This window comes from Muscardinus avellanarius (genome assembly GCF_963383645.1).
Source record: "Muscardinus avellanarius genome assembly, chromosome: 8".
Classification (NCBI taxonomy): domain Eukaryota; kingdom Metazoa; phylum Chordata; class Mammalia; order Rodentia; family Gliridae; genus Muscardinus; species Muscardinus avellanarius.
The window spans coordinates 7,944,333-7,955,822 of record NC_137794.1 but is presented as its reverse complement, the minus strand read 5'-3'; the positions used below and the strand labels follow the sequence as shown (position 1 = coordinate 7,955,822).

The window sequence follows — 11,490 nt, the reverse complement described above, 5'->3', positions numbered from 1 at the left end:
TGCAGTGGGTCCTAACTGAGGAAAGCATCTTCTGTCCTTAGCCACTTCCACCTTGACCCCTTGTGGTAATTTAAGGTAGAACCTCGAAGTGGGGACTCTCAGTTTCTCGGGGTGATCCTGCAAATCTCTTCCAGGCCCTTTCAACAACCCGTGAATCTCATGATTCACTGGCAGCTAAGAGTGTGCTCCAGGAAAATAAGAAAAAAGAAATTCTAGAGTTTGCTAGGTGTGGCAGCGCATACCTATAATCCCAGTACTTGGAGGCGGAGATAGGAGAATCACAGGTTTAAGACCAGCCTCGGCAGCTTAGTGAGGCCCTCAGCAACACAGCAAGACTTCGTTTCAAAATAAAAATAAAATAGGGCTGGGGATGTAGCTCAGAGGTACAATGCCCCTGGGTTCTAGCTCCAGTATCACAAAAAAAGAACAAAAGAGAAATCCTGGCATTTGACCAGGCTAAAGGAGAGCTGTAGGGGTTAGAATAAGCCTATGAAAACGACAAGGCAGGAACTCAGCCTGGATGCTCTTCAGGAGGCTGATGGATGCCGTGTTGTCATCCAGAACATTTCCCTGGGCCGGGAATCCGCGGCTCTGCAGCTTCCTGGCCAGCGTGAGGGCCACCAGCCGGCTGTAACCTTTCCTGCGGTGATCCGGCAGGGTGTAGCCATGGCACATGGTGGCGAACTGGTCAGTGATGCTCCAGGAAACGGGGTTTCCCTCCTCATCGCGGACACACACGCTGGGGAAGGAGGAGATGAGCTTGGCGATGTAACGCAAGCACCTGTCATTGCCACCCCTGGACCAGGTGCGGTTGAGGAGGTCGGCTTCGGCTACACTCAGGTAGGTAAGTCGCGGGGATGGCCCCGTGCTACAGGAAAATGAGACGGAAAAATCAACTCCAGATGGTGACTATAAATAACCACTCTTTTCATATTAACCCAAATGGAGAACCTGGCGCTCCCTGAGGCATGCCTCGCATGCTCAGGGAGTTAGAGCCCACTATCCCCTACTAAAAGGAACTTTTAGGGTTTTGTTTCTGATAAGACAAAATAAATTATACCAAGTTAGTGTACTTCCTGGCCAGGTGTGGTGGTATAAACCCGTAATCCCATTACTTAGGAAGCTGAGACGGGAGGATCATAGGTTTGAGGACAGTTTCAGCAACTTAGTGATACTCTCAGCAACCTAGAGAGACCCTGTTTCAAAACAAAACACTTTTTAAAAAAATGGGCTGGAGGTGTAGCTCAGAGGTAGAATGCCTCTGAATTTAATCCTCAGTCACACACACACACACACACACACACACACACACAGAGAGAGAGAGAGAGAGAGAGAGAGAGAGAGAGAGAGAGAGAGAGAGAGAGAGAGACTAGCTGTGTCTTGGAATTTAATTTTATGCTTGATTTTATCAGTATCATAAGACCATCCCTAGTGAATCCTAAGAGATTAATAATGTGGTTCTTGCTATGATCTTTTTGTGGGGGGGGGCACTGGGGATGGAACCCAGGAGCATTCTAACTCAGAGCTATACTCCAAGCCCTATTTTTATTCTTTATTTTAAAACAGGGTCTTACTGAGTTGCAAAGGGCCTCACTCAGTAGCGGAGGCTGGCTGCGAACCGTGATCCTCCTGTCTCAACCTCCTAAATGCTGGGATTAGAAGTGTGCACCACCACGCCTGGCCTTTCCTATGATCTTTATAAAGGACAATTTCATGCTTTTTTTACTTAGTGGTTGTGTAGTGTTAGCTCACATTTTAGGGGTACTGCTGGCCCTTGTACTGGGGCAATCATCTATTCATTAAGCAGACGGAAAAATGACTTAATAGAATTTCCCATTCCATTTAAAAGTGAAGGCATGCTGGGCCTTCTGGTGCATGCCTATAATCCTAGTATTTGGGAGGTGGAGACAGGAGGATCATAGATATGGGGATAGATAGGTTGTAGCTCAGAGGTTGAATGCCCCTGCATTCAACCACCAGTATCATCAAAATAAAAAAGGGCAAAGAGTCTTCATGCCAAAATATTGCTAAAAACAAAAGCCTCATGGAGCTGGCTGGCGAGGATAGTTATTTTGGGGATTCTGACCTAGTTTTGGGAGGGCAGGTTATTGAAGTGGAGCCCACAAAATTGGATAATGATTTTTGTTTATGGGACAAAACGTCACTATGAGAAGAAAATGCGGGGCATAAGAACCATGATACTGGAATGGGCAGGCCATTTTTGGATAAGGCCCTAAAAGCACAGACAACAAACATACAGGCAGAGTTGCATGAAACTAAAAAGCCTATGTTCAGCAAAGACGACAAGAATAAAAAGACAATCTGCAGCATGGATGAAAATAATGTCTAATACCCAAAATATATAGAACTAAAAAAAAAAAAACTCAATAGCAAACCCCCCAAATAATCCAATTTAAAAATGGGCAATAGCCAGGCGTGGTGGCACACGCTTGTAATGCCGGCATTTGGGAGGCTGAGACAGGAGGATTGCAGTTCGCAGACAAGCCTCAGCTATTTAGTGAGGCCCTCTGAAACTCAGCGAGACCCTGTTTCAAAATAAATAAAAAATGGAGCTGGGGAGTAGCTTGGAGGTCAAATGCTCCTGGGTTCCATCCCCATACTTAAAAAAAAAAAGGGCAATAGACCTAAATAAACCTAAGGTAAGACATGGAGACAGAAGCAATGGCTCATGTCTGTAATCCCAGTATTGGAAGGTCGACATAGGAGGATCGCAGGTTCAAGACTAGCCTCAGCAATTTAGTGAGAACTTGTTTTGAAATATAAAAAGATATAAAAAGATATAAAAATATAAAAAGATAAAATATAAAAAAAAAAGATCATAAGGTTTGGGGTATAGCTTAGTGGTAATATGCTTCTAGGTTCAACCCCTAGCACAAAAGAAAGAGATAAAAATGGTGAACAGGTGTATGAGAAAATAGTCAGCATCTCTAAGTATCAAAAATACAAATTAAAACCATAACAGGCTATCACCTCTCTGTAGTTAGAATGGCTTTTATCTAACAAGTACTGATGAGGGCAAGGAGAAAGCAAACCTTACACATGGTTGATGGGAATGTAAGTTAGTTACAGCCATTTTAGAAAAGAGTACGGAGGTTTATCGAAAAATTTAAGATGGAATTACCATATGGTCTAATACTCTCACTCCAGGGTATGCATCCAAAGGAAGAAAATTATTTTTAATAGACATCTATACTTCTACGTTGATTGCAGCACTATTGGTAAGAGCCAAGACACAGAATCAACCTGTATATTCTGATGAATGGATACAAAAAATGCAGTATGTATGTACAATGAAATACTCAGCAGGTACAGAAGGACAGATTAAGGAAATTCATCTCAAAGATAATGAAAGACAGTGGCTACAGAGGCAACAAGTAGAATGTCTCACACACAATTTTGACTCCCTGTCCCAAGTCCAAAACGCCTCAATATTCCTTAATGATAAAGAACTCCAGTTATTCCTTTCTGGACTTCTAAAGCAGTAAGTCCCACCCCAAAAGCAGAACTTGGTTTACATACAGGAAACTGGAGTCTGGTGAAGATCGAACAGGAGGAAAATAAACAGCCTTGAAGGAAGCTAGTTTTATATCCAACCGCTTTGAGCTGGCAGCAGCTTTAGAAACATCATATAAGTCACTCTGCAGCCCTGTATGAAGAAGACATTAGACTGAGCATTTTATCTGAAAAAGCAAAAGGAAATTTATTACAGTATTTTTATAACAAGTATCATCGATACCACCAGTGAAAACTGTCTTAAAAACTGTCTTTCCCTTTGCTGTCTTAGCTACTATATACTTACATAGGAATTACTATAACTATTCTCTCATTTTAAAATTTCCATGGGATTTTCAAATTCCTAAGACGTTGCTCCAGCATGATATTCCATGGAAATTTCGGTTGGAAATATCCCAGAAAGATTTAAAATTTCTCGTAGAAATTTTTATTTTTTGATTTTTTGATTCTTCAGAATGATCATAAGCTCCTTGTAGTAGGGGAGAACATACGATAGCTATAAGTCTATAAGGTCTATGATCAGCCATTTAGCTACAAGTCTCAGTTCATGTTTGTTTGTCAAGGCAATTTTAAAGTTCTTCCAGCATATTGCAAATATACCCATTACATTATTTTACAGTACTTTTTTTTTTGTACTGAGGGTTAAACCCAAGGACATTCTACCTTGAAGCTACATACCCAGCACTATTTTAGTTTTAAACAGTGTCTTACTAAGTTGCTGAAGGCCTAAGTTTTTCTTTCTTTCTCTCTCTCTTTCTCTCTCTCTCCTTCTCTCTCTCCTTCTCTCTCTCCTTCTCTCTCTCCTTCTCTCTCTCCTTCTCTCTCTCCTTCTCTCTCTCTTTTTCTCTCTCTTTTTCTCTCTCTTTTTCTCTCTCTCTCTCTTTCTTTCTTCCTTCCTTCCTTCCTTCCTTCCTTCCTTTCTTTCTGTGGTAATGGGGATGGAACCCAGGGGCATTTTACCTCTGAGCTATACCAGTAAGTTTCTGAGGCTGTCCTAGAACCTGTGATCCTCCTGTCTGATAGGATATCAGATTCAGTGCTATCATCCTATATAATAGCACTGATTGTATCTAGGCAATTTAAAGGCTTTTCTAGAAAAAAAATAGGTGGTACCAAAGGTGTTCTAACATATGGCAAATACATAAAATGTACATATGTTTGTGCATGTATATGTATATATCTACACATCTCATATACATATAAAGTTATCAATATCTGATACAGATTAATGTATGTCTTGAACTTGACCTCACCTTGTATTTGAAAAACTTGGTCCCAGTTAACAACATCATATTCTTCCAAGAGCCGCTGATACACCCTGACGTCCTTGTAAAACACAGCGTAGGCATTAGTATAGTGGTCCAGCTTATCCGACTCAGCCTAGGACAGAAGACATAGTCATAAAATCAAACAGTCTTAGGACAGCCTCAGTCCTAGGTAGCTTAGATAACATTAGTTGGGCATGGCTAGGACTTTCTACTACTCAAGTTAGCCAATTAAAGGCAATGAAGAGAGAAGGAGCTGAGACGCCATATTGGGAAGAGACATTTCGTGGCTCGTTTCCTCTGGGATTAGGAAGCCTTTGGGACATTTCACATTTTCAAGAATTTTATTTATGAAAGTAAAAAGAGGCTTGTGGCGGTGACATACAATTATAGTACCAAGTGAGGGAGGCTGAGGCAGGAGGATGGCTTGACCCCAGAGTTTGGGAGTAAGCCGGGTAATTAGCAACTATGTCTCAAGAACAAAAACAAAAATGGGGGTGTCGGGGTATAGCCCACTAGTCTAGCATGTGCTAGGCTCTGGGTTGGATCCCTAGCACTGCAAAGGTATTATATTGCATATAAACTAAAAATACGTCTATCTCTAAAAATCAGAACTCTCAATCTTCCTAATGTAGAAGACAGCATGCCTTTGACCATCTGAGCTCCTCTGTAGTCTCAGAGGCAGAATAGGCCAAGTGCGCTCTCTTACTTCCTCCTCTTCTGTATTTATGCACATATTTAAATTTTCAGTTATAAGACATCATATACCCGGTAGAGAAGCTAGTGTTACACAGTCATGTGCTTTAGGCTTCCACAGGCCTGAGACTCCAAAGCCAGTCACATTAAAAATTAATGGTAAAAGGTGATGGTCGTGGTGGCGCACGCTTGCAATCCCAGCATTTGGGAGGCTGAGACAGGAGGATAACAGTTCGTGGACAACCTCAGCTACTTAGTGAGGCCCTTTGCAATTCAGTGAGAACCTGTTTCAAAATAAAGAATAAAAAATAGGGTTGAGGAAGCAGAAAGGCTCTGGGTTCCATCCCCAGTTTCGCAAAATAAATAAATAAATAAATAAATAAATAAATAAATGTAATGGTAAAACATGTAGCTTATCTGTCTCCACCTAGGACTGAATTACTTAGGACTTAGTGTTAATAGGATATATATGACTACTATGGTTACATTGTTCCCTTTGCCCAACCTATCCTTTCCAGTTGATGCCAATTCTTATTTCTACTTTATCTTTTTTTTTTTTTTTTGGTGGTACTGGGGTTCCTAGAAACCCTTCTATCTCCAGGCTACACTCCCAGACCTATTTTTTTTATATTTTTATTTGGAAACAGGGTCTCTTAAACCAGCGCGGCTGGCTTCGAACCTGCGCCATCCTTCTGTCTCCACCTCCCAAGCGCGGGGATGACAAGCGTGCGTCGCCACGTCTGGCCTGTACTTTATCTTTTGGCCTTTCTAAATGATACCTCTCTCTGTCGTCGGGTGATGACAGCTTTGAAGTCTGGCCACGCGTCCAGTACCACTTCTTTTTGAAAGGGATTTCCACGATTTATGTTCATCACTGCTCCAAACACCTGAGCCAGAGAATCCAGAGAGATAAGTCAATTAAAACTACCTCTTTTAGTTGCGTATTTCCCCTTTTTGTTCTCCTATATAATCATGACCACGAAAGAAATTATATTCACACACATACATACAATAAATGCATATACAAATGTCTTAAAGACACTAATTTGGCTATTTTATGAGAACTGGCACAAACCTTATTGAAGCCTATGAAAGCACTCCCTAAGCCTAGTTTTTTTTTTTTTTTTTTTTTTTTTTTTTTTTTTTTTTTTTTTTTTTTTACTTATAGCATAACAGTGAGAAGTAGTAGATGAACAGGTTTATTGGGTGATTGCTTGACACACAGGTCAGTAGTTAATACTTCCTAAATGAATCACAATATAATGTATGGGCTCATACATATCTTACAAGTGGTACAGACAATCAATGCTCAGCTGCTTTTAAAGTTCATTTTTCAGCCAGTGTGGTGATATAAACCTGTAATACCATTGCTTGGGAGGCAGTGACAGGAGGATGGCAGGTTTGAGGACAGCCTCAGCAAGTAGTGAGATTCATAAATTTAGCGAGACCCTGTTTCAAAGTAAGATAAAATAAGGCTAGGAATGTAGCTTGGAGGAAGAAATGTCCCCAGGTTCAATCCCCAGTACCAAACACACACAGATTGAATAAAAAATTAAGTTCACTATTCTATAGAAAATGGCTTGTAGACCATAACTACTTCAACTACAGATATATATTTGAGGGGAAAGCAAACAAAATTACTTTTTCTTTTCGGGTCTGGTGATAGAACCCAGGGGCATTCAACCTCTGAGCTACACTCCCAGCCCCATTTTTTTATTCTTTATTTTGAAACCGGGTCTCACTAAGTTGCAGAGGGCCTCACTAAGTAGCTGAGGCTGTCTTTGAAATGTGATCCTCCAGGTCTCAGCCTTGGGATTACAAGCGTGCGCCACCACGCCTGGCTCGAAAGCAAAGCAAACGAAATTAAAATTAAATATTTAGCCGGGGGTGGTGGCACATGCTTGTGATCTCAGTACTTGGGAAGCTGAGACAGGAGGATCTTAGGTTTGCAGCCAGCCTCAGCTACTTATCGGGGTTCTATTTAAAAATAAAGAATAAAGAAGAAGGCTGAAAGTGTACCTCAGAGGTAGAAGAGTGCTGGGTTCCATCTCTAGTACTAAAAGTGTGTGTGTGTGTGTGTGTGTGTGTGTGTGTGTGTGTGTGTATGAGAGAGAGAGAGAGAGAGAGAGAGAGAGAGAGAGAGAGAGAGAGAGAGAGAGAGAGGTTTCACAGATTTGGTGGAGCAAGGCCTGGTAAGCATTCCCTGAGGTTCATCCCTGTTAAGCTCATTATCATATTAAAAGAACCCAAAAGATGATGAAATCCTTGGTGACAAAAAACAAAAAACAAAAACCACTGTTGTGTGATTCACTTTACATTAAAAAGTAGGCAAAAAATAGGCAGAATCAACCCGGGCAATATTGGCACATGCTTGTTAACTTGTAATCACAGTATTGAAGAGACCAAGATTGGAAGGCTGAGACAGGAGGATAGAGGATCCTGTTCATTGCCAGCCTCAACTACGACTTAGTGAGGCCCTTTGCAACTCAGTGAGAACCTGTTTCAAAATAAAGAATAAAAAATAGGGCTGGGAGTGTAGCTAAGAGGTAGAATGCCTCGGGTTTTATTTATCCCCCCAGTACCTCAGAGAGAGAGAGGAGGGGGGGGGGAGAGGAGGGAGAGAGGGAGAGAGGGAGGGAGGGAGAGAGACAGAGAGAGAGAGAGAGAGAGAGAGAGAGAGAGAGAGAGAGAGAGAGAGAGAGAGAAAGCCTAAGATCACAGGTCTGAGGTCAGGCTCAGCTCCTTAGTGAAACTTCGTTTCAAAATAAAAACATAAAAAGGGCCAGAGCTGTAGTTAAGAGGCAAAATGCCCCAAATGGTGGTTCTGACGTCAGGAGAGCGTCTGACGTCAGGAGAGCGGTCACTTTGGGACCACACAGAGTTGCTGATAACGGAGCCCTGGGGGTGAGGAGAAGCATCTACTGTAGTGCTCTTTCTCTACCAGAGACAACGATACACCGGTATTTGCTTTCTAAAACCTCACCGAGCTGCATATTTTCTGCATGTTATAGGATGTATTAGATGACAATGAAAAATATTAAAATAAGGGTACTGGAACCTACAATTCACCTCCATTATCACTATGTCAACCCAAATCACTCATCTTTTCTCTCTCTAGAATATTATACTAATTCCCTCCATTCCATCCAGTCAGGAATCCCATTATTAGTGTGAAATGTGTCTTTACAAACTGAGCTTGGCTTATATTCATGTAGAACACGAACTGCCCTTGGTGCAAATCTAAGAACAAAAGTAACTTGGGTCAAGCTTGCCATCAACCACTAAGTTCCATATGCAGTCATGCTTATTAAAACAGTCTCGCTGGGTGTGGTGGCGCGTGCCTATAATCCCAGTACTTAGGGGGTTGAGACAGGAAAATCACTCAAATAAAGCCAGTCTTAGCCATTTTGTGAGACCCTTCAGTAACTTACAAAGAGGGCTGGAGGTGTAACGTTGAGGCAGACTCTCCCTGGGTTCAATCCCCAGCACCAAAAAAAAAAAAAAAGAAAAAGAAAAAAATATTTTCACTTGGAGAGACTGTCATTCTTATTCAGCAATATAGCCTAAATATGATTGGAATTTTTAGAAGTTTTAGAGGGGGAAAATTCTGAAAAAAATTTCAGACTCTAGAAAAAAAAACTTGCTTGAATAAAGTTTGGAACCAACTGAAAGAGCTGGCGATGGTAAGAAGTCTTCCAAGAGCTGCTTATTTAAAGGGTCTGTTCAGTGCTCTTTTTCAGCCATCTCATCCCACCATGTCACGTAGATCTTCCCTATCATGTCTAGCCCACCCACTGTCAACAAGGTAAGACAACCATATCATCAACACAGTGCTGAGGACTCCATTTAGATCACTTTTGCTCCAATTTTAATGTCAAGAAAGATTATCAGAGTATTAACAGGACCTTGGTCTCTATTTCCAAAAGTTCTGATTCATTGTTTTGCCTTTGTGTGATCTGTACTCCACGCACATTTGGAAAATCAGTTGTAGGGCTGTCTCTTTGCTCAAGTGACTCAGTCCTCAGAGTTTTATTATAACTTTTCTGCTGCTTATAGCAGTTCTAGTCTTACATTTTTTTAATCATCTTTGATTAACGACATCTTCCACAGTAGCACCAAGTTATCCAAATGGCCCTCCTGGAGTTTCGAGGAGAATGATGACCATAACTTCTAATAACACCTTGACTCCAGTTCTATTGCTTACCTAGGTTATGTTACCTTCAATGCCACCCAAATCATACCCTTTTACTATTAAAAAAATTTTGTTAATTGAATTTGCCTTGGAAATAATGTTGCTTGGCACTACCTAAATTTCCCTGAGTCTTGTAGAGTGACTGTCAACAGTAATCCCCTGGCCTTTCCACAATTCATTGGATCAGTTTCAAGCAGAAGAAGGCTGGGAAATTATGTTTAACAAATGTTCCCAGAGTCTTCTCAGGAAAAACAAACAAACAACAACAAAACCCACCAGCCACAAGTCTGACATTATTTTTAAAATGAACACAGAAGGAAATCAAATAAGATTCTTAAGCTTATAGTACCTTGAGTGATTCAGGAAAGTAATTCGTCAGTAATTTCTCCAGTATCAGTAATTCAGAAGAACATTTTAGCACCAGCATCTTCTTCGGAGCTAGGCAATTCCACACCTAGTTAGAAACTTAAAGGTATATATTTAGTTTTTACTGGCTAACATGTAAACCTTTTTAGGAATATGCTGGTAGTCCCGTTTTTGTTGGGTGTAAATATGCCTGCACTTCTCCTCCTGAAAAAGGGAGGAGGAGGAAGAGGGAGACATTGGGATGGGTAAGCCAGAAAATATACAGAAACAGAGATTGTTACTAACAGATGAGGCTAAGGATCCTAGGTTACATCTGTCATACACATTCAATATATGCTACACTCTTCATTCAGGACACAAAACAGTATTCATTTTATATTTGTGTTTTGACATTTACATTTGAGTTCCTTCCATGCCTGCTTCCAAAAAACATATTCTGACTAGTAATTCCTGGCACTGCAAAGTCATTTCTTTAACGCCCCCAAAGACAATAGGAAGAACTATGTTTCAATACCTCAAAATAATCACCTTAATAATAAGTGTTAAAACATCCCTACTTTACCAGAAGTCTTGAATTTGTAATTCTGATTGAAAAGGAGAAGAAATGGAAGCTATGTGAGACATAAAAAAGAGAAAATTTTGTGGATGTAAAATCCTCCATTTTGGTATCTCTCACGATTACTGAAATACCAACTGAAAACTATCTTTTCTGGCCCCTTTGCACAAATGCATCAATTCCTTAGATTTAAGACTTAGCCCCCAAACTATCAGCTACATTTTAGCTACAGCAATTCCAAAATCTTTAGGGGCTTCTCTTTTGGAGGCTGGGGGGATTATTAAGTACCACTATAGAGACCGCCATGTTATGAACACCTTGGGTAAGAGGGGCACCTCGTGTTCAGTAATAGATCGTATATTCTTAGGATGAGGAGAGCCCCCAAATTCTTAATAGTCATGATCCTCCTCAATCAGGTGCCAATCTACCTTTCTACACTAAGTTCTTGTAACTTGCAAACAAATTACTCAGGGTGACAAATTAAAAATGGAGAGACATTTCTCCCAGGGGCTCACACAGAGAAGACACTATAATTAACACACCATTTCAAAAATACCTGTTCAGTAAACAATGATGAATTTCATGGGGATAGTTCATTAAATACAAAGATTTGTTTTCTAGATAACAGAATGCAAAAATTTTCATAAATAAACGAACCTAATATACATTTTAGAATGCTATTCAAAAGCCACAATGATAACTAGTAACTCCAAAAGCTACAATATCAGAATATCCTGTCATTCTCAGTCAAGTACAGGTTTCCAGTTGTCCTTATGCATTCTAGAATTGTAAGGTAAAGTTTTATAACTTTATCCAAATTGCTATCGACAATAGGATCCAAAACTGAAAATTCTTGTCACGGAAAATAATTATATGAGTTT

General features: G+C 40.5%; 1 protein-coding gene across 1 annotated transcript; it reads right to left on the bottom strand.

Moving 5' to 3' along the window:
- Positions 1-456: 456 nt before the first annotated feature.
- Positions 457-10,134, bottom strand: GLYATL3 (glycine-N-acyltransferase like 3; the record flags this gene model as incomplete). The annotated part of the gene is made up of 5 exons (XM_080700057.1): positions 10,037-10,134; positions 6,275-6,382; positions 4,788-4,914; positions 3,541-3,667; positions 457-868 (listed from the first exon to the last, which is right to left on the bottom strand). Exons 1-5 carry the CDS (start codon positions 10,112-10,114, stop codon positions 457-459), a joined length of 852 nt encoding a protein of 283 aa, XP_080556183.1. The 5' UTR covers positions 10,115-10,134.
- Between the last annotated feature and the right edge of the window lie 1,356 nt (positions 10,135-11,490).